The sequence below is a fragment of the Pavona decussata genome, unplaced genomic scaffold, assembly GCF_977016875.1.
Source record: "Pavona decussata unplaced genomic scaffold, jaPavDecu1.1 SCAFFOLD_207, whole genome shotgun sequence".
In the NCBI taxonomy this organism is placed as follows: domain Eukaryota; kingdom Metazoa; phylum Cnidaria; class Anthozoa; order Scleractinia; family Agariciidae; genus Pavona; species Pavona decussata.
In genome coordinates this window covers 3519205-3543003 of record NW_028145612.1, presented here as the reverse complement: position 1 = coordinate 3543003, position 23799 = coordinate 3519205, and the positions used below count along the sequence as shown (strand labels likewise).

At 41.5% G+C, this 23799-nt stretch overlaps 2 protein-coding genes across 7 annotated transcripts in view; one reads left to right on the top strand and one right to left on the bottom strand.

Annotated features, from left to right (window-relative positions):
- The first annotated feature begins 36 nt into the window (after positions 1–36).
- LOC146460950 (uncharacterized) lies at positions 37–18411 on the top strand. 6 transcript variants are annotated; one of them, XM_085087757.1, is made up of 7 exons: positions 56–138; positions 2223–2309; positions 4159–4346; positions 5136–5225; positions 7143–7295; positions 15294–15356; positions 16206–18411. In XM_085087757.1, exons 2-7 carry the CDS (start codon positions 2300–2302, stop codon positions 16788–16790), a joined length of 1089 nt encoding a protein of 362 aa, XP_084943883.1. In that variant the 5' UTR covers positions 56–138; positions 2223–2299; the 3' UTR covers positions 16791–18411. The 6 variants fall into 6 exon arrangements, with proteins under 6 accessions (XP_084943886.1, XP_084943883.1, XP_084943884.1 ...); XM_085087758.1 differs by having other exon boundaries at positions 2223–2425; XM_085087759.1 differs by lacking the exon at positions 56–138 and adding an exon at positions 720–742 and having other exon boundaries at positions 2223–2425.
- The window catches only part of LOC146460949 (D-2-hydroxyglutarate dehydrogenase, mitochondrial-like), an 18855-nt gene continuing 12770 nt past the window's right edge, over positions 17715–23799 (bottom strand). Inside the window, exons 13-17 of the mRNA XM_085087755.1 lie at positions 23546–23614; positions 22686–22794; positions 22086–22169; positions 21336–21463; positions 17715–18951 (exon numbers count right to left, since the gene is read on the bottom strand). Coding sequence (XP_084943881.1) covers positions 18916–18951; positions 21336–21463; positions 22086–22169; positions 22686–22794; positions 23546–23614 — 426 coding nt within the window. The 3' untranslated portion in view covers positions 17715–18915. The remainder of the gene's footprint in view (positions 18952–21335; positions 21464–22085; positions 22170–22685; positions 22795–23545; positions 23615–23799) is intronic.

Here is a 23799-nt window from a genome sequence, read left to right as displayed (position 1 = left end):
GATATGTACGTCATGTAAGCTCTACCTAACAAGAACATTTGCAGCGCATTTACCGGATCGCAACGCGAAGTATGAAAAATCTGCAGGTATGAATCCCGGGGTATGAAGCGGTCGATGGAATGTGCTAAGTCGGGCATAGTAAGTACTCTACTAACTTTGGTCAACTATGAGATTAGCAATCTGCTGAGAAAAATTTTTAATGCGAAAATGCTGGCAGTGAGCTGAGAGTAGTCGGTCACGGTCGCATTGAACCCCCGGGGTGGCAAATCGATAAAATTGTTAATCAATAATAATCGATAAAATCGCAAGAAATTAGTAAATCATATCGGAAATCGATAAAAATCGTCAAAAGGGCTCGTTGTTAGTAACCGGTAATTATCGATTTTTCAATTAGCATTATCGATTTTATCGATAGATTTCGAATTTACTGATGCTAGTTTATCGGTATATACTTCATGTGAGAATGCCATACATGCATCCAGGTTAAGTTCTGAAAAATCGAAGGTGCCCTATGTTATGGGGTCTTCGCTAGCGCTGCTTCAACGAACATAGCTTTTAAAAGCGCAAGCCAACGAACAAATACCAAATTTCAATTGATTCTATAGCAATCGATAAAATTGATAAAGTTGAAACTTCACCAGCGAATGAGTATCGATTTTTATCGAAATTATGATCTTAATCTCAATTTATCGATTGATTGAAGGGTTTTTATCGATTTGCTACCCCGAGATTGAACTTAACGGTGAGTGAGTGAAACGACTTTGTAGCGAAACGATACCAGTGAAACACGGCATAATTTTGGCCTACTTAACTTCTTTTCACTTCCAAATCATCACATAGAGTTGAATGTATATTTTCTTAGCTTCAAATGACATACTAATCTAAGCAATTTTGTAGAGATATGTTCGGGAAAATAATTTGCTTGTGTGAGATCCTTATATAGCAAACTACCTACTGTGTCAGTATGCAAGCCAACAATGTATCATATCCAACAAGAGCGCATGGAATTATTGCTAGATCTTGCTGATTTCGCTTTGCAAGAATAGCTAGCCTGAGTATCAGGCCTTCCTAAGGGGAGGGGGAAGGGGAGGGGGAGGCCTGACACAAATCCTTCTGAAGCTTGTGTCGAACGTCCGAAGTTTGGATGTTGGCGCTGATTGGACGAAACACAAAAGGTTACGTCACACCGCCGCAAACAAAAATTATCACGATAGACTAAACAATGCAACTGTCGCACATTTTGTATTTTGATATCATTTTTGATATCATTTCTGTCATTTCTGGGTTACGAGTGCTGCGGCCTGTTCTGCAACCGTCGTTCTTACACCTGTTGCATTTTATTTGGGTTTGGTTGGCTCGTTTCAGTGCATCCGGTGACAGTACAGCCTCTCTAGTTAGGATTTGAACTGTTTAATAATCTTTATCCGGCCGCCTATTTGTTTTCGTAGCTGAGATCTTGATTCTTGTGTGTCTTATCATGTCTATTTGTCTTTTGATTAGTTACAGCTGCGTTTTTGTCATCACTTCTTGCCGTTCTGAACCGTGAGATTTGTATTTTCCTCCTGTAATGAAGCTGTATCTAGTCACGAATTCTGCTCAGTGGTGCTCAACAGAAAATATGTTGTTTGGAGAGTCTTTTGCAATGGAGCTTTCTGTGTAACTTCAATTCATATCTCTCACAGCGGTCATCACTGACATGACAGTTTCATGACTGGAAGTTATTTTGATTGGCTACTGTTTACAGCGAAGCGTCATGCTCATCAAGGGGGCGGAATACTCGTCTCAATGCTTCTGTGTCAGGCTTTTCTTACCTTTTCCCCTTCCTCTCTTCCCCCTCTCCCCCCCTCCCCCCCCCCCAAAAAGTCTGATACTCAGGCTAAAGAATAGCCAGAAGACAATAATTGTTAAATTATTTAATGGTTGCTTTTCGGACATGGTATTATTAAATAATGGCTCATATACCAATAGCCTTGGCCCTTCAGCCGATCAAATCCCTGGAATTGCATTATACAATGATCACAACTGACTATCTCAGGTGGCTTTCACTATACATTATCTGGAGCCAGTTTCCCAGAAAAAAAGTACTTGACTCTCAAATGCAAGTAGAAGTGTCAGTGGATATCAGCAGCCATGCGTGAACACTGGAGGAGATCCCCAGTGATTTTGGCACACAATTTTGTCACCCGAGGATAGACTACTGTACTTCTTTCTCTCCATTCAAGGTGCTCTGTGACAGAGTTGTAAGAAAGCCTGTACAAAGGGTGGTGGACAAAAGATGTTAGCACTCAAGAAGTGAAGAATGGTTACCAGTATGTCTTTCAATTTTGTGAGAAGCTTGAGGATACCCCTGGCGTGACCTTCAGTTGTAAAAAGCACAACAGAGGAGAAAGCACTACAGAACTATAACTGCAAGAGTATATATAAAGTAAGGAAGTTTTTCAGCTGGGAGATGAGGTTCTTGTGTTAGTTCTAAGTGACTAACTGATCATTTGATAACAAATTATTGATGCAGTATGTGGAAGGGACCTTATGAGGTCAGTGCCATGACGTGAGTCAATGATTTCCAGCTGAATGTGAAAGATAAGCCTAAGAAGAACATCGGGCAAGAAGAGGAGGCTAAGAAGCCGTGTGCTTGATATTGATGAGGGACTGGTGATGTGATGTCTCTCTAGATGAGGATGACTTCCCTTAAACTGAAAGACATGTGGCAAAGGAATCTATCGTTTGCTGATGTTAAAACAAGCACAGGTCTCAATGATAATCAATGTGCAGAATTTCTAGACTTGGCACAAGAATTCTTCAGTCTGTTTTCTGAGGCACCTGAAACCATGAACCTTGTGCAGACTGTGAAGCATCAAATCCACCTAATGTCACATGAGTCTGTTAGCCTAATCTGTATCCTGTCATGTATAACATTACAGAATCTCTGAAGAAAGAAGAAAGATGGTAGTAACAGAGTGTGTGCAAGCTACCAAAAGCTGAATAAGCTAATATTGTGTTTGATCCCATGTCTACGCCAACAGCAGTCTAGACATTTATTGTTGACGAGTGGCATATGTTAAAGATGTGATGTTATGTTGTAAGCCTGGTGAATAAATGATAGGTGGTCATAGGTTCAACTCCTGTTGCAAGAACCTGGATTTCCTATTTCCAAATTTTAATGCCTGTGTCACTACCTGAAAAAATACATCTATCATTTTAATCACCAGGTTTAAAAAATAACATTACATTTCTTTCACATAAAAATTATGCACCACTCATTTGCATTCAAAAACTAGCAATCCTGGGTTAGCATAAACTTTGATTCAATTTTAATGACTACAGTCGAACCTCGATTATCTGGACTATTCGGTTATCCGGACTTTTTTCTCTGGTCCCAATTTTTACATGAATATTAATTAGTTGTGATCTTGAAAACTTAAAGTCGCAAAAAGCCCAATAATCCTTTCAAAAGACTGTTGAAACAGCATATTATCCGTTGCGCTTTCCAAAATTCGCAAGTGCGACGAGACAAAGAAATATCCTGATGCGTTCAGCTGATATCAAATTGGCTCATTTGTTACACAGCCCAATTAAAATGATGTTTTCTTTGCTGTAACCTTTTGTTTACATTTCTATCTCATTAATATTCATATTTTCGATTATCCGGACTCTCGATTATCCGTACTATTTACCGAGGTCCCAACGAGTCCAGATAATCGAGGTTCGATTGTAATCAATAAAGAGGCTTCCAAAAAATAAGCGAGATGAAAACGTCAGTTATTTTTTAATCAGGGATTAGCGTTAATCGGCTTTCGAACAACCAGGGCCAGAAGGTCTTAGGTTCCCCTCCTGTTGGGAGAACTCAGATCTGTCACTGACTGAAAAAATACATCTATCATTTTTGTTGTTGTTATCATCCTAATTAATTTGCTGCTGTCATTTATTAGTATTACCTTTAATTCATTTTGAACCTTTAGTATGAATGCAACTGGATTTTATTTCAGGTCTTTCAGAGCCTTTCAGGTAAAAGAGTCCAATAATAAGGGTTCAAACCCTAAGTATTAACCTTTTATTTCTCATATTCTCTCTCCAAGTGGACTCAGATCAAGTAATTTTTTTGAAGAGATCACTTACCTTATATTTGACATAAAGCATAATAAATTCCTTCTCTGTCAGGAATGTCAGTCAGTGAGTTGACATCAGAACCATCTGCCCTGTCTGCAGCATTGTGGTCCATAGTGAAGGAGGATGAAGTACATGACTTTCCTCGTGCAGTACAGATTGCCATCAAGTTATTCAAAACATTACCCAACCTTATTTCTCCCAATGCCTTCTGTGATATGATCCTAGATTTAAAAATCAAGGTATGTACATCTGGGAGTGTTATTTAGGCCTTAACATTATTCTTTTCCTTTTCAATACTGTGTTGTTTCTTGTTAAGACAAATTTTTCAGTGAATCAATCATGAATCTTGGACACTTGATATAAAATAGTCTGCACTGGGCTGCTGCTATTTTATTTACTCTCAAGGGAAATAGAAAACTGTTTAAAATAGCTGGGTTCAAGTTAGTAAGAGTGGTGTTGATCATTACATGTAAATGAGGCCAGTTTCTGCAGGAATTCTGTGTGGCTTGCTATTTTATGCATAATTATATACAATAAAAGTTCAATCAACAAAATTCTACAGAATTTATTCAAAACTTTTGACTATTCAGGAAAGATTAGGACTTTGGATAATGGGTATGTAAAGTTAAACCTTGGTAAGATTTTAAAGTCTGTTGTCTTAGAAAGATATCATTGGGCCAGATATGTGGAAAGTTTCTTGAAAATATCACATGTCAAGCAAACCCTTAGTTCATCACTGATAGTTTCACTGCGCAGTGAAATGTGTAAATTACTATTTAGTCACTTGGAACAAACATTGTCTCCCATAAGTTTCTGTTGAACTTTAATTCCACAAAAACAAGCATTAAAAAAAAATGTTCGGACAGTTTCTTTTTACTATTGATTGTTAATTTGCCTCAGATCCAGAAATTAAGGTTGAATGTTTATTGGTTGAATAGTAGTACTGATTGAAATGGAGAAACATACTATACATACAAATGTTCTTTGGTAATTCATAATTAGCTGATGTCCATTCTTGTTCTTACAAGGCCTTGATTCCCATTATGTCTGAAGAAAAGAGGTTCAACTACGCCAAAGCATTCAGCCTTCTGAATTCTCTTTTCCCAGTTACAGATGAGGTAACCTTTTCTATACTGCACACTCTAGTGTGAGCTAAAGATCATCAAGTTCTGTTTACAGACAGCACAGGTTCACATGATTTGAGTGTACACTCGATGGTAAGGTTTGCCTGTGAAACCTTACTTTCTAGATATTTAGGGACAACACTCAGACTAAGTGATAACTGTGTACAGTAAAGTGCCATTCTGTGTCTATGCGGAAATTGTTACTATGTATTCACCTTGCTCTAAATACACTTGCACTATGTGATAATTCCAGATGACACTACCCAAGGTGAAATAAATTATGATTTATGATAGTTATAATTTTAGACATAGAAATTTAAATTATAAAATATTAATGAATATGAATATATAACTTTTACAGGGAAGTAGTTTTTTAAAAAAGCGTTAACATAGAAAAAGTGCACTCCTCTTAATACGGATTAGAGTCAAGATAGTATGGAACAATTTTGATGCATGAATTAATGAATGAATCTTGGGATGCATATCTGGCACCCCCTGCAGTTTTTGCAGGGGCGGATGACATCATCACCAACTTGGCAAAGGAGAGAGTCTGGGATCAAGATCATCAGACGCACTGCCTAATCTTTGATTATTACCAGCATAAGTATATATTAAAAACAGTTAGTTAACCCCAGTGGTGCAAAAGGTGCTACAAGATGCTAGCTGATAAATGGCATTTTCAGGTTAAGTTCACCCCATTTTATAAATATTACAGAGTATTGAAAAATGAATGTTGATGATGATGAAGTTAATTGTAAATTGTTGACAACAAAATATTTCAAAGCTAAGTGTATTAAAAAATGAAGGACCCTACATTAATATTTGGTAAATATTTTAGTTTCACAGAAAAGAAACCTATTTGTAATGTGAAATAAGTTGAGAAAACGTTGAGGAATTATTCTATTTTTTGTTCAAGTACATTTAATTTTCCTAAGTGAAAAAGGTAAAAATAGTTTTTAGTTCCTTGAATACTGGGATCACTGTTTGCATTAAATGCCTCATCATGTTAAAAATGAAAATTTATTAAATTTCTTGCGTGAAGCTGTCTGTTAGGTTGTGGGTTTTTTTTAACCACAAGTTTGTGTTTGAAACAGGCAGTGTAGTCCTGCATTAAACACAAAACTTTTAAATAATCTCATAATCTTGCATATCCTTCAACTACATCATACAGCAACTCTCAAGTCACAATCTTCACAATCTGATGCCCAGGAGGGGGTACTCCGGATTTCAAGTGACGGAGATGAGCGAAGGATTTTTTTGGGTTTGAAATTTTCGATTCCGGGATTTTTTTTGGGTAGGAAAAGTTGGCAAGTATTTTTTTGGGGGTGGCTTGATTCAAGTAGAGTTTTTTTTGAGTATTCAAAACAATCTGAAGATTTGTGGTAGTGCCTGCGTATTCTGGCGGAGTAGTTCTGCGAATAAAGTACAACCAAACTTGTTTTGAGGCTGTTTTAATATTTAATGCGTTACATTGCATCTGTTTCATAAAAAACGGTTAAACAATAGTCTGTAAAGTGTCCCGGGGTGTAAACAACGCTTCAATTCATTCATCGCGTTTATCGCCCAGCTTTTGATATCGTCACTAGAATTCCCTTTAGCTGTAGTGAAGTCGGTTTGAAAAACAAATGCAAACATTGGATTTCTTATGTTTTTATTTTTCGTGTTAAATCATTCAATGCTTTCTGGAAATTTTTAAGGCTCGGAAATTCTGCATGGGATTTTTTGGGGGTTAATTTTGGTCCAGAAATTTTTTTGGGTTTTGATTTTTGCCCCCATTCAATCACCTCCTGTCACTTGAAATCCGGAGTACCCCCCCCCCCCCTGAGATCTCATGTTTGTAGTGCTGCACATTTTGATATTCACAAGTCAAATGCTGTAAAATATCATGCTTTATCATATTTATTTTTAAAGGACATGGAGATTAAGTCAAGCAAGTATTGGACACGCCATTGGAAAGTGAGGGCAATACTTTTACAACTGTTGAAAGAGGATGAGAGCCGATTGGTTTATGTCAGGGATTACTTGAAGTATGGTTCATGTGGATGTCTTACAAGGGTCATACAGGTATAATTGTCATGTGGGATGGGGGGGGGGGGGAACCTTGTTCTTCCCATTACTTTCCTCCTGCTTCCTTTGAACTTTTGTGAACTTGTTCCTTTTTCTTCTGTTCTTGTTTCCACATAAATATAAATACCACATTTTCATTCCAATTTGCGCTGCCACCTCTCTTGTTTCCTGCCCCCTTTTCTTTTGAGGATTGTCCCCTACTCCAACCCAATCCCCAAACACCAGGGGAACTTTGGTTTTTCTTTTTCAATACTTGTATCACATAGTACAGCTGCAATGGATATAAAAATGGTGTTCTTGGTGGCTGACTAGCAAAACATGCAAGTAACAAGGTCTCATACACTGAGGGGGATATGACTGGATACTGAGGGGGGATTAACTGGGTACTGAGGGTGGATATGACTGGATAGTGATCGGAATATGACTGGATACTGAGGGGGGATTAACTGGGTACTGAGGGTGGATATGACTGGATACTGATGGGGATATGACTGGATACTGAGGGGGGATTAACTGGGTACTGAGGGGGATATGACTGGATACTGATGGGGATATGACTGGATACTGAGGGGGGATTAACTGGGTACTGAGGGGGATATGACTGGATACTGATGGGGATATGACTGGATACTAATAGGGGGATTAACTGGGTACTGAAGGTGGATATGACTGGATACTGATGGGGATATGACTGGATACTGAGGGGGGATAACCTGGGTACTGAGGGGAGATGAACTGGGTACTGAGGGGAGATTAACTGGGTACTGAGGGGGGATTAACTGGGTACTGAGGGTGGATATGACTGGATACTGATGGGGATATGACTGGATACTGAGGGGGATATGACTGGATACTGAGAGGAGATTAACTGGGTACTGAGGGTGGATATGACTAGATACTGATGGGGATATGACTGGATACTGAGGGGGGATTAACTGGGTACTAAGGGGAGATTAACTGGGTACTGAGGGGGGATTAACTGGGTACTGAGGGGGGATTAACTGGGTACTGAGGGGGGATTAACTGGGTACTAAGGGGAGATTAACTGGGTACTGAGGGGGGATTAATTAGGTACTAAGGGGGGATTAACTGGGTACTGAGGGTGGATATGACTGGATACTGATGGGGATATGACTGGATACTGAGGGGGGATTAACTGGGTACTGAGGGTGGATATGACTGGATACTGAGGGGGGATTAACTGGGTACTGAGGGTGGATATGACTGGATACTGAGGGGGGATTAACTGGGTACTGAGGGGGATTAACTGGGTACTGAGGGGAGATTAACTGGGTACTGAGGGTGGATATGACTGGATACTGATGGGGATATGACTGGATACTGAGGGGGATATGACTGGATACTGAGAGGAGATTAACTGGGTACTGAGGGTGGATATGACTAGATACTGATGGGGATATGACTGGATACTGAGGGGGATATGACTGGATACTGAGGGGGATATGACTGGATACTGAGGGGGGATTAACTGGGTACTGGTAAAGTCGCACAAGAGCCTAAGTGGCCCATACGGCCGGAGCTTAGCCCGGTTTCTGTAGCATGAAGCAACTAGGAGTATTGCTACTCCCCCCTGGATGGGATGCTAGTCCATCGCAGGGTTACCCCCAGCAGTATGTCGCCGGCACCCATTTATACACCTGGGTGAAGAGAGACAATGTGGAGCAAAGTTTCTTGTCTAAGGAAACAACACAGCAATGAAGAGACCAACCTGGCCTCGAACCAACGACCCTCAGATCCTCCGACCGTCCGATCGAAAGTCCGACGCGCTAACCACTACACCACCGCGCCTCCACACCGCGCCTCCTGGGTACTGAGGGGAGATTAACTGGGTACTGAGGGTGGATATGACTGGATACTGATGGGGATATGACTGGATACTGAGGGGGATATGACTGGATACTGAGGGGAGATTAACTGGGTACTGAGGGTGGATATGACTAGATACTGATGGGGATATGACTGGATACTGAGGGGGATATGACTGGATACTGAGGGGGATATGACTGGATACTGAGGGGCATATGACTTGATACTGAGGGGGGATTAACTGGGTACTGAGGGTGGATATGACTGGATAGTGATCAGAATATGACTGGATACTGAGGGGGGATTAACTGGGTACTGAGGGGCATATGACTGGATACTGAGGGGGATACGACTGGATGCTGAGGGGGGATTAACTGGGTACTGAGGGTGGATATGACTGGATGCTGAGGGGGATATGACTGGATACTGAGGTGGGATTAACTGGGTAGTGAGGGTTGATATGACTGGATGCTGATGGGGATATGACTGGATACTGAGGGGGGATTAACTGGGTACTGAGGGGGATATAACTGGATGCTGAGGGGGGATTAACTGGGTTCTGAGGGTGGATATGACTGGATACTGATGGGGATGTGACTGGATACTGAGGGGGATATGACTGGATACTGAGGGGGATATGACTGGATACTGAGGGGCATATGACTGGATACTGAGGGTGGATATGACTGGATACTGAGGGGGATATGACTGGATACTGAGGGGGGATTAACTGGGTACTGAGGGTGGATATGACTGGATAGTGATCGGAATATGACTGGATACTGAGGGGGGATTAACTGGGTTCTGAGGTGGATATGACTGGATACTGAGGGGGATATGACTCGATACTGAGGGGGGATTAACTGGGTACTGAGGGTGGATATGACTGGATACTGATGGGGATATGACTGGATACTGAGGGGGATATGACTGGATACTGATGGGGGATTAACTGGGTACTGAGGGTGGATATGACTGGATGCTGAGGGGGATATAACTGGATAGTGAGGGGGATATGACTGGATAGTGAGGGGGATATGACTGGATACTGATGGGGATATGACTGGATACTGAGGGGGATTAACTGGATAGTGAGGGGGATATGACTGGATACTGATCGGGGACATGACTGGATACTGAGAGGGATATGACTGGATACTGAGGGGGATATGACTGGATACTGATGGGGGACATGACTGGATACTGAGGAGGATATGACTGGATACTGAGGGGGATATGACTGGATACTGATGGGGATATGAATGGATACTGAGGGGGATATGAATGGATACTGATGGGGATATGACTCGATACTGAGGGGCATATGACTGGATGCTGAGGGGGATTAACTGGGTACTGAGGGGGGATATGACTGGATGCTGAGGGGGGATTAACTGGGTACTGAGGGTGGATATGACTGGATGCTGAGGAGGATATGACTGGATACTGAGGGGGGATTAACTGGGTACTGAGGGGCATATGACTGGATACTGAGGGGGATATGACTGGATACTGAGGGGGGATTAACTGGGTACTGAGGGTGGATATGACTAGATGCTGAGGGGGATATGGCTGGATAGTGAGGGGGATATGACTGGATACTGATGGGGATATGACTGGATACTGAGGGGGATTAACTGGGTTCTGAGGGGGATATAACTGGATAGTGAGGGGGATATAACTGGGTACTGAGGGGGATATGACTGGATACTGAGGGGGATATGACTGGATACTGAGGGGGGACATGACTCGATACTGAGGGGGATATGACTGGATACTGAGGGGGATATGACTGGTTACTGATGGGGATATGACTGGGTAGTGAGGGGGATATGACTGGATACTGAGGGGCATATGACTTGATACTGAGGGGGGATTAACTGGGTACTGAGTGGGGATATGACTGGATAGTGATCGGAATATGACTGGATACTGAGGGGGGATTAACTGGGTACTGAGGGGCATATGACTGGATACTGAGGGGAATACGACTGGATGCTGAGGGGGGATTAACTGGGTACTGAGGGTGGATATGACTGGATACTGAGGGGGATATGACTGGATACTGAGGGGGGATTAACTGGGTAGTGAGGGTGGATATGACTGGATGCTGATGGGGATATGACTGGATACTGAGGGGGATATGACTGGATGCTGAGGGGGGATTAACTGGGTTCTGAGGGTGGATATGACTGGATACTGATGGGGATGTGACTGGATACTGAGGGGGATATGACTGGATACTGAGGGGGATATGACTGGATACTGAGGGGGATATGACTGGATACTGAGGGGCATATGACTGGATACTGAGGGTGGATATGACTGGATACTGAGGGGGATATGACTGGATACTGAGGGGGGATTAACTGGGTACTGAGGGTGGATATGACTGGATAGTGATCGGAATATGACTGGATACTGAGGGGGGGCTTAACTGGGTTCTGAGGTTGATATGACTGGATACTGAGGGGGATATGACTCGATACTGAGGGGGGATTAACTGGGTACTGAGGGGGATATGACTGGATACTGAGGGGGATATGACTGGATACTGATGGAGGATTAACTGGGTACTGAGGGTGGATATGACTGGATGCTGAGGGGGATATGACTGGATAGTGAGGGGGATATGACTGGGTACTGATGGGGATATGAATGGATACTGAGGGGCATATGACTGGATACTGAGGGGGATATGACTGGGTACTGATGGGGGACATGACTGGATACTGAGGAGGATATGACTGGATACTGAGGGGGATATGACTGGATACTGAGGGGGATATGACTGGATACTGATGGGGGACATGACTGGATACTGAGGAGGATATGACTGGATACTGAGGGGGATATGACTGGATACTGATGGGGATATGAATGGATACTGAGGGGGATATGAATGGATACTGATGGGGATATGACTCGATACTGAGGGGGGATTAACTGGGTACTGAGGGTGGATATGACTGGATGCTGAGGAGGATATGACTGGATACTGAGGGGGGATTAACTGGGTACTGAGGGTGGATATGACTGGATGCTGAGGAGGATATGACTGGATACTGAGGGGGGATTAACTGGGTACTGAGGGGCATATGACTGGATACTGAGGGGGATATGACTGGATACTGAGGGGGGATTAACTGGGTACTGAGGGTGGATATGACTAGATGCTGAGGGGGATATGGCTGGATAGTGAGGGGGATATGACTGGATACTGATGGGGATATGACTGGATACTGAGAGGGATTAACTGGGTTCTGAGGGGGATATAACTGGATAGTGAGGGGGATATAACTGGGTACTGAGGGGGATATGACTGGATACTGAGGGGGATATGACTGGTTACTGATGGGGATATGACTGGGTAGTGAGGGGGATATGACTGGATACTGAGGGGGATATGAATGGATACTGGGGGGTTATGACTGGATACTGAGGGGGGATTAACTGGGTACTGAGGGTGGATATGACTGGATGCTGAGGGGGATGTGACTGGATAGTGAGGGGGATATGACTGGATAGTGAGGGGGATATGACTGGATACTGATGGGGATATGACTGGATACTGAGGGGGATTAACTGGGTTCTGAGGGGGATATAACTGGATAGTGAGGGGGATATAACTGGGTACTGAGGGGGATATGACTGGACACTGAGGGGGATATGACTGGATACTGAGGGGGGACATGACTGGATACTGAGGGGGATATGACTGGATACTGAGGGGGATTAACTGGGTTCTGAGGGGGATATAACTGGATAGTGAGGGGGATATAACTGGGTACTGAGGGGGATATGACTGGATACTGAGGGGGATATGACTGGTTACTGATGGGGATATGACTGGGTAGTGAGGGGGATATGACTGGATACTGAGGGGGATATGAATGGATACTGGGGGGTTATGACTGGATACTGAGGGGGGATTAACTGGGTACTGAGGGTGGATATGACTGGATGCTGAGGGGGATGTGACTGGATAGTGAGGGGGATATGACTGGATAGTGAGGGGGATATGACTGGATACTGAGGGGGATATGAATGGATACTGAGGGGGATATGACTGGATACTGAGGGGGGATTAACTGGGTACTGAGGGTGGATATGACTAGATGCTGAGGGGGATATGGCTGGATAGTGAGGGGGATATGACTGGATACTGATGGGGATATGACTGGATACTGAGAGGGATTAACTGGGTTCTGAGGGGGATATAACTGGATAGTGAGGGGGATATAACTGGGTACTGAGGGGGATATGACTGGATACTGAGGGGGATATGACTGGTTACTGATGGGGATATGACTGGGTAGTGAGGGGGATATGACTGGATACTGAGGGGGATATGAATGGATACTGGGGGGTTATGACTGGATACTGAGGGGGGATTAACTGGGTACTGAGGGTGGATATGACTGGATGCTGAGGGGGATGTGACTGGATAGTGAGGGGGATATGACTGGATAGTGAGGGGGATATGACTGGATACTGATGGGGATATGACTGGATACTGAGGGGGATTAACTGGGTTCTGAGGGGGATATAACTGGATAGTGAGGGGGATATAACTGGGTACTGAGGGGGATATGACTGGACACTGAGGGGGATATGACTGGATACTGAGGGGGGACATGACTGGATACTGAGGGGGATATGACTGGATACTGAGGGGGATATGACTGGATACTGATGGGGATATGAATGGATACTGAGGGGGATATGAATGGATACTGATGGGGATATGACTCGATACTGAGGGGGGATTAACTGGGTACTGAGGGTGGATATGACTGGATGCTGAGGAGGATATGACTGGATACTGAGGGGGGATTAACTGGGTACTGAGGGTGGATATGACTGGATGCTGAGGAGGATATGACTGGATACTGAGGGGGGATTAACTGGGTACTGAGGGGCATATGACTGGATACTGAGGGGGATATGACTGGATACTGAGGGGGGATTAACTGGGTACTGAGGGTGGATATGACTAGATGCTGAGGGGGATATGGCTGGATAGTGAGGGGGATATGACTGGATACTGATGGGGATATGACTGGATACTGAGAGGGATTAACTGGGTTCTGAGGGGGATATAACTGGATAGTGAGGGGGATATAACTGGGTACTGAGGGGGATATGACTGGATACTGAGGGGGATATGACTGGTTACTGATGGGGATATGACTGGGTAGTGAGGGGGATATGACTGGATACTGAGGGGGATATGAATGGATACTGGGGGGTTATGACTGGATACTGAGGGGGGATTAACTGGGTACTGAGGGTGGATATGACTGGATGCTGAGGGGGATGTGACTGGATAGTGAGGGGGATATGACTGGATAGTGAGGGGGATATGACTGGATACTGATGGGGATATGACTGGATACTGAGGGGGATTAACTGGGTTCTGAGGGGGATATAACTGGATAGTGAGGGGGATATAACTGGGTACTGAGGGGGATATGACTGGACACTGAGGGGGATATGACTGGATACTGAGGGGGGACATGACTGGATACTGAGGGGGATATGACTGGATACGGAGGGGGGTATGACTGGATACTGATGGGGATATGACTGGGTAGTGAGGGGGATATGACTGGATACTGAGGGGGATATGAATGGATAGTGGGGGGATATGACTGGGTAGTGAGGGGGATATGACTGGATACTGAGGGGGGATATGACTGGATACTGAGGGGGGATATGACTGGATACTGAGGGGGGATATGACTGGGTACTGAGGGGGATTAACTGGGTTCTGAGGGGGATATGACTGGGTAGTGAGGGGGGATATGACTGGATACTGAGGGGGATATGACTGGGTACTGACAGGGGATATGAATGGATACTGGGGGGATATTACTGGATACTGAGGGGGGATATGACTGGGTACTGACAGGGATTAACTGGGTTCTGAGGGGGATATCACTGGATACTGAGGGGGATATGACTGGATACTGAGGATGATTAACTGGGTACTGAGGGTGGATATGACTGGATACTGAGGGGGTGGGTACTGATTTTGCTGCTGTTGGTTAGTGTACATTGGCTGTGCTCTGTTGCAGACAGTGGTCATTGATTTTGTTGTGTGAGAAAACGTAAATAACATTTCAAATGTTGTACCTTCTGAATGGTTGTTATTTTGATTTTAAGAGGAGAGTCAAGGAGTTTATTGATGTGGTAAACCAGCACATTGAAACAGTTGCTGCAAACAAGGTAATGAAGGTTTTAACCCCTTATCAAACTGTGAATGTGCAAGTTGTTGAAAGCTTGCAGCGTGAAAGAACTGGCTGGAACCTTGCTAACTGCACCTGCAATTTAATGTTTTTTTTAAAACTTAAACAAACTTGTGTTGACTTACTCTTGTTGGCCATTGCTTCATTTCCAAACTTGAGCTGAGTAGCTTCAAATGTCCAGGGTTTGGAGGGGGGGGGGGGGGGTAGGGGATTCCAGAATTTTACAACACAAATAAAATGCAGCACCACCTTACCACAATCATAACACTTCTGCACGTTGACGACCAAGTGTTCCACTGCACCTGCAATTTAATGTTTTTTTATAACTTAAACAAACTTGTGTTGACTTACTCTTGTTGGCCATTGCTTCATTTCCAAACTTGAGCTGAGTAGCTTCAAATGTCCAGGGTTTGGAGGGGGGGGGGGGTAGGGGATTCCAGAATTTTACAACACAAATAAAATGCAGCACCACCTTACCACAATCATAACACTTCTGCATGTTGACGACCAAGTGTTCCAAAATATTTGTTATTTAACTACTGGCTACTGTTTTGACCAGCATTTGCAATAAATTATTTCAAGCATGGGAATAGGCAGGGGATTTTTGAAAAATCTGCACTCCAAACAGGTGGCTTACTTGTCTTGAGAAGGTTGGTGGTGGTGGGGGGGGGGGGGGGGGAGAGCTTTTATTATATTATTAGTTGGCTAGAGTTGGTTGAGAGGGACAGTAATTTTTAAGGATTTACGTATGTTGAGCTAATGTCATCAATTAAAAGTAGAAATCTCTTCACACAGTTTTGCTTTTTTTATTATTTTGGTGTATTTACAGTCAAAAGGCTCCAGTGATGTTGAAAGGTCAGACATTTCAACTGTTTCACCTTCAACCACAACCAGATCATTACAAACATTATGCACATCTGCAGTGGAAACTAAACAGGCAACACATCACATCCAGACAAGGGCAAATACCAAGTCAATTAAACAATCAAATAAACGTCCTGCATATACTCTAAGCAGGTGTGTTAAAGACTTTGAACCAAATTGTAAACAATGGAGACAGCAAGCACTAGATGTCCAATCATCTCAAAACACTATTGAGGAGACAAGCACTGAAATTAACGAGGTTGGAAATGAGTCAAAACCCGAGAATACTATCACTCAACACAACAGATGCAAGAGAAACAGACTTGAGGAAAATTACAAGATTCTTGAAGGGGTTGATACCACTTCAATCTGTATGAAAGAGAAGGATTTATCTTCAGAAGGAAAAGATTCCTTGAACAATGCAGATGAAGACAGAGATTATACCAACCGAACAGCTCAACAGTCTAAAAAGATGAACTCACTTCAAGAGAACACAGTTGTTTTGGGGGTACCAGTACTTGGGTCTTATTCCAGATGTGCCATGATATGACCACTTTAACCTCAACCACTGTAGGGAAGTGAGGCGTTGCAAGGGGCGTTGTGGTTATTTCTGTATAAATATTGTTTTGTGAAGTATAGTTACCCTTTGTCCCTACATGTACAATTTTGTTTTTAGCTTTGTTTATCGTTGGGGTCACACATTCCCTGCCTCAGAAGTTTTCCTGTGGGTTATTCCTTGGTTAGGGTTCAGCTTGGGTAAACGGGCAGGTGAGATTTTCCAGTTACACTGAAAAGAATTACCTGAGGTGAACCTTTGACCAAACAGCATTTGGCAAGAAAATTTGTTTATCATGGAGATCCCAAATATCTCCCTTGATTACAGTCACTGTGCTTAACATACAGTGGCCTTTGGTAGATTCAGTACAACAGTTTATTTAAAGAAAACTGTGTAGAAGGCGTCTTGACTTCAATTTCTTCATAGTTTTCACTATTTGTTCTATAGAGCCTGCTGTGCACTAATTAAAGAAAAAAAAAGAAGAATGAGCTGTCTGAAAAGTATGTTCAGCCAATCAAAATCAAAGAGGGTGTCCAAAAACAAAGGTAGAATGAGACATACAGGGAAGCTCGAAAGCTGGTCATACTTTCTTCTGTGTCTTGTACAGGTGGCGTGATTTCAGTGCCAAAGTTCACACAGATTGTGCTCCAGGATTTTTGTTGATTTGTAGTTTTCTGTATTAGGAATTTGCTGTTTTGCGATTCATGAAACTAACTTTGTGGTTAGATAAACCATAGATAAACCCTGGTTCAGGAAATGTCTCCATAGTGATTTCCCATGGCTAGTTTCAGTAAGGGTTAATTGGTCACACATAAAACACAGTTACTTCATGGGCAAAGTCTGACTGCAGACAAAATCTGACTTTGCCGTCCGCAAGAGCGCTAGTGCAACCATAACTAAATAAATGTTATTCGACTCTGAAACTAGTAGATCTCTTTATTTATGTTTCTGAAAGGCATAGTTGCAGTGTCTCCATATAAACTAGAAAAAGAAGAACATCTATAAATTTTCTTGTATCCAAACATGAGAAATAGATGAGGTATGATAGCCATTTATCAATTAAGTCGATTCATGGTTTCCCTCTCTAATTATCATGTTAATTATCAGTTATCTCCTACTCAAATATTTCAGCAGGTTACTATTATCTCTTACACTAGAATTTGATGTGACAGAACCCGACAACAGTAGAGAGTATAGTCATTGCTACAACAGCAGAACCACGTTAATATCACCACCTTTGGGCCGTAAAAACATGGCCATAATAATGGGGTGGTTGGACTAATGAGGTTGTAAAAGTAAGGAATTCAAAATGACTGGACTTTCAATTTGTTCGGAGCACAAAAAAGTGGTCGTATTAACGAGATGGTCATAAGGCGGGGTTTGGTTGTATTTTGAATTATATTTTTCATTAGTAGCATTTTTGTCAAATAATTTTAATCTGTGTTAAGTTATTTTTATGAGAAGTGATTGTCAAATATAAACTGATGTAAAAAATAGCATTTCAGAGCTTCTCGTTTTCCAGATTTACTGGGGGAGCATACTCCCACACCCCTATTTCTGATACATTTGTGCCAGTAAAATGGTTTTATTCATCTCACCAGTGAGATCAATGTCATTATAGTTTTGACAATGGTGTCATCATTGAACCATAAAGAAAATAAATAACATTTTTTTTTATTTATAAACAGTTCTATTGTGATAGAAGGAAAGTAATTAATCGTTTGTATCCTATCCAAGATTCAGACTTTTTGATTGACTTTCCATGCTCATAATAAACTGAAGACAGTATTACTTACAAATTCAATAGTTCTGTATTTGAATGATTGACCTTATATTAGACGATTGTGAACAGGGCAACGATGAATGCGTGTTATTTGTTACTTAAACCTAAGTTACAGAATTCTACTATAATTATGGATTATTAAGCAACGAAATTTGTCACACAGGCCATGAGGCAGTTCACACATGCTTAACGCCAAGTTTTCAGTGGAGCAGTATTACTTGCTCTTCATTCCTCCTCCTCTTGCTGCACTGTATGAGTTGCTAGTCCATCACAGAATTAACCCCTGCATTATTTTAATTTGATGCCAATATCTGATTGACGTATGCTTCAATGACATCAGTGGGGAAGGACTTTATAAGGATTCATAATTCCCTGTGGAGACAAAATATTTTACCTTTAGTTACTTGAAAAGCTAAAATCATGCATATACTGCAGCACTAACTATCAGCTATTCACTTCAGTTATAGACCTCACCAAACGTAAATATCTATTTGCCGAAATTTCTTAAAAATATGAATAAACAAATGATCACTGCAGTTATATACTCAACTTAAACAGATGCAAAAAGAAAGCCTGAAAAAAATTCAGGCTAGGATGGGATTTGAACCCATGACCTCTGTGAAACTGGTGCAGTGCTTTACCGATTGGGCGATTCCAGAAAATATCCATACCATACCACGGACGGCTTTTAGGATTTCCGAAGGGGAGGGGGGGTTCACGATTATGGAATTCTGAGGGCATGGGGGGGGGGGGGTATTTACGATTAGATATCCGAAGGCACTGGTGAATTCCACAGGTGGGATTTCTGGAGTAGAAAGTGTAGAGTGAGTTCCTTGAAAACGCTATTGTAGTGGACTTTTGTAGTTCGTAAATAAAATTATCTACAAATGTATGACCGCAGAAGCAGAAGACAAGCATCGATAGATCATGATACATTTCATGCACACTACATGAGTCATATGGGTAGAGAACACTTTTCGTGCACACTACATAACGTATAAAAGGACGCAAGAAGACTCGACGGTCCTGGACAGTATATTTGACCGCTGAAGGATTTTAACTGTCTGAATTTGAGCTATTCTGCTTTGTAAACGTCAAAACAACACAAGAAAACAAAGAGGAGTAAAACTGCCGTAAATGAGGTTTATTATTATAGGCAAATTCGGACTTAAAAAGAGGTTTTCGCAGCCTGGCCACTAGCGGTAGGTTTTTCTTGTCGCTAGATCACAGCCCTGAGGAGGCATAAATTCATGTTCGTTTGTTCGTATAGGCGTTGCTAAGTCGAAAATGTATTTCCCAGAAAAACCGGATATTCTGAAGGGGAGGGGGTTTCACGATTATGGAATTCTGAGGGCATGGGGGGGTAACGCATTTTGGAATTTCCGAAGGCAAGGGGGGGGGGGGGTTAAAACATGGAAGCCGTCCGTTGTTGGGTACGGATATTTTCTGGAATTGCCCATTGAGCTGTCAAGCCAACTGGAAGCTGGCATATTGTGAGTTTGTAATATACCCGTAAAGGTGATGAGATGAACGTGAATATATGAAAATTAATACATTTGAATTGTGGAAGAAAGAATGAAAAAGAAATGATACCCAACTTGAGCAGTTGTGAAAGCAAGCCCAAATAAAATTCAGGTTTTCTTTTCGCAACTGCTAATTAAGTTGTGTAATTATATAATTGCAGGGCTGTCAACTCTCCCGGATAATCCGGGAGTCTCCAGATTTTGAACCGTATCTCCTGGTCCCCAGATTTATGTCTGTAATCTCCAGATTTTGAGCCGTATGTTCTGGTCTCCAGATTTATGTCTGTATATCTCCCGGATAATTGGCGAAGTTTGCTATTTGCCGTAGACTCGGTTTTCTGACAAGAAAATCTGAAATGTTTAGTGTTGTTTCTGGTACTGTTTAATGTAGTTCCTCCCCTCCCACCCCCCACTGAACCCGTGAATTTGTCCTTGATGGGACGCCTCTGTAAGGCGTTTTGTTATTGTTGGCTGGGGAAGTCATATTCTCCATATATTTTGAAGACGTGTGAGGTTGACAGCCCTGTAACTGTGGTGATCATTCACTTATTCATTCTTCTGCATTTTAAATGTATGATTTTTCCATGTAATTATTCTCTTTCATTTCTTAATAGCAGAACAAAAATAAGACATTCAAGAAAAACTACGACATTTTTTAGTCTTGTTTTTGAAAACATGTTTAACAATGGATACGGTGCATCTGAATCGTTTTCAAAACTCAAACAATGTCGTAGTTTTTCTTAAATATTTAAATGTTTTATATATAATTACTTATTACTCCAAGTTTCTTTCTGATTAATGTTACTTAATTTATTGATTTAGGTCAGTTCACACATTTGTCATTTTTTGACAGCTGTGTTTGATAATGAAAGCTATATACAGTTCAATTCAGATAAGCAGTTTCTTTTCTTTGCTTTGGGTCATTATTTGTGGTACTGCTTTAGGATGCAATCTCACAGGAAAGTCAAGGTTTCATGACAGAATTTTTTCTTTGTCCTTGTTGCTGTTGTCGAAAACAACATCATTGCTAAAAGCAACTGACAGCTTATGTGGAAACAAGGTCTAGCAGAGCCAGATATGGCCAGTTTAATGATTTACTATCAAAAATCACAGAAACCCCAACAAAATTTGTAAAACCATATGGGTGAGACACCAAATTCCAACTCCCAGTAAAGACATTGTCATAGTAACTGTGTATCAAAGTGGCTGGTTTCTTAATTCCATTCTTGTTACCTTGGGATCAAGAAGTCCTTTGAGGTCCTTCATAAGTGCAACTGCTGCTGACGACTTGGAGTAATGGATGTAGTTTGCTTTCTTGAAACCTAGACCATGCTCTGCACTTATACTTCCATGGTGCTTTGCTAAAGAAGAATAAGACAATTTATAGTCAGTCTGGTTGGTTTAAAGTGGTTGACACTCGTTTCCATCACATCCATCAATTATTCGTTGACGGATCAAATACTACCAGCCTTTATCAGTTGATACAATAATTATAATGGTATCAAACAAATGCCTTATTATTAGCAAACAAGCTCCCTTCTTTTCTTATATTTCTTTAAAAAAAGGTTGCTTTCTTTGAATGTCTATCTGTATGCTGTTCAGTCCTTTTCATTTCAATCTCGGTGACTTTTGTGCAGAAGAAAATTTAGTGGTAGACATTAAAATTAATAGCCAAGAGTGCTTCAAAATCTGTGTTGGAACTATAACTCTCAGACTGTTAGTTGCCCCTTGAAATTTGATGTCTTTAAAACTAGCACATAAGCCCTCAAAGCTTTATTTCTTAGCTTAACACTATCAAGACCAGGCACGGGGAGGCAGGGGATTCTGCCAGCACACTTAGAAAAATCTGTTTACTTCAGTTTGATTGTCACATCCATGCCTTGCAAGTTCATTAAATAAGTTTAGTCCACTGACACTGATGAAACCTGTACTTAATTCTTCAAATGGCATCTGCACAAGATTGTTAGGAAATTTGACACAAACCTGTCCATTCAAACACATATGGCTCAATGGCTTTCAACACTTCTTCACTGTGGTCTGGTGTTGTAAAATTCAAATGTAAGTTACCTAGAAATGATGAACAAAGTGGTTAAAGGGCTTATAATGGTACACCTCTCATACTTAGTGATATTGAAGTGGACCCCTCCAATCAGGGGATACCTCTCATGTTAAAGTTGACACTTCCCATAAGGGGATACCTCTCATAAATGGACCCCTCCCATAAGGGACACCTCCCATAAGGGATACCTCACATAAGTGGACACCTCCCATAAGGGGATACCTCTAATAAGTGGACACCTCCCATAAGGGGACACCTCTCATAAGTGGACCTCGCCCGTAAGGGGACACCTCTCACAAGTGGACACCTCTCATAAGCGAACACCACCCATCTGTGGGTACTGCCCATGACAAGACACCCCACCCCACCACAGTCAAGTGTCATCCCAACCAAGAGAGTGGTTTGACTGAAAATGCTTCTTTTGACAGAAATGTTTCACGGACAAGTGGGTTAACATTTTCATAACCCAGGATCTTAATTTGTAATTCGTCTTTCTCTAATGACAATATTAATATAACACTCACCATCCCCAAGGTGTCCATATCCAACAACATTAGTTACCAAGTCACCAAGTCTCTCCCTCATATGTAAAACAAGCTCATACATCTTTGGCAAAGGCAGTGACAAGTCATACTACCAGCAAGGAAAAAGGACAATCTTATCAGTCAGAGAATGGTGCATGCTTGTAAATAGGACCAAATTGTAAGGTTTATTCTTGTCATTCTCTACTGTAACTCAAATGCAAATGCTTTAAAAGTCATTGTCCAAAAAAATCCCTTTAATCTAGAAACCACTTAAATGAAAAAAACTTAACCTCGTATAATTTGAATATTTTGTGGGCAGAATGTTATCTGGTCACCTAAATAATTGGCACATGTCTATCTGACTGAAAAAGAAAAGAGAAAGTGACAGAGATAATCATAGGAAACAATTGACAAGGAAAGAGTTAGTCTGCTTGTGTTATAGATCTAGCTATAAAACAAAAATCTCTGAACTCATCAACTTTGATTAAAAAAAATCCTTACAAGAATAACAGACCTCTACATTTTTATTACATCATTGTAATTTTCTTTCTTTCTTTTGCTTTTTTAGAAATATCCACTCTTCCTCTGCATTAATTTCCTTTATTTTGAACTATTTTCGCTTCAATTCACATTGAATTAAGTTGCAATGATTTCATATTCATTTGGTTAATTCACATGAGGGCTTATTTTTTAGAAGTTTAACCCTAAAAAGGTGAGTCCAGTTACTACACAGACTGGTCACTAGACATTCTACCTAGTATGGTGTTTGGCAAATGATTCCACTGATTTTGTGATGGTTACTGATGAGTAAATTAAAGCTAATGATATAATTATGAATAATGTTCCAGTTCTTTAGCTACCTTGTAGACTGTCCCACAAAACATCAAAGACTCTGCTATTCTTTCCCGTAGATCCCACACTGCTCTTATCTTCATATCAAAAAGAAAAGGTGTGTGTAGTATGTAAGTCTAGTATGTTGTATACCTTTTATCTTCAGTTGTCACATTTTTTGCACTGTATCTTTTTTAATTTTATTATTATAATTATTATTTTTGTATACAATTATTATTTTTTGATATGCAATATTGTAAAACTCTTGCATCTGTTAGAAGTT

What these genes read in the sequence shown, in the direction of transcription:
- LOC146460950 (XM_085087756.1), top strand. Translation starts at nt 670, where the DNA reads ATGATCTTAATCTCAATTTATCGATTGATTGAAGGGTTTTTATCGATT. An exon ending in GTCTTACAAGGGTCATACAG is followed by an intron (nt 7,296 to 15,293) that starts GTATAATTGTCA and finishes TTTGATTTTAAG; the next exon opens with AGGAGAGTCAAGGAGTTTAT. An exon ending in AAACAGTTGCTGCAAACAAG is followed by an intron (nt 15,357 to 16,205) that starts GTAATGAAGGTT and finishes GTGTATTTACAG; the next exon opens with TCAAAAGGCTCCAGTGATGT.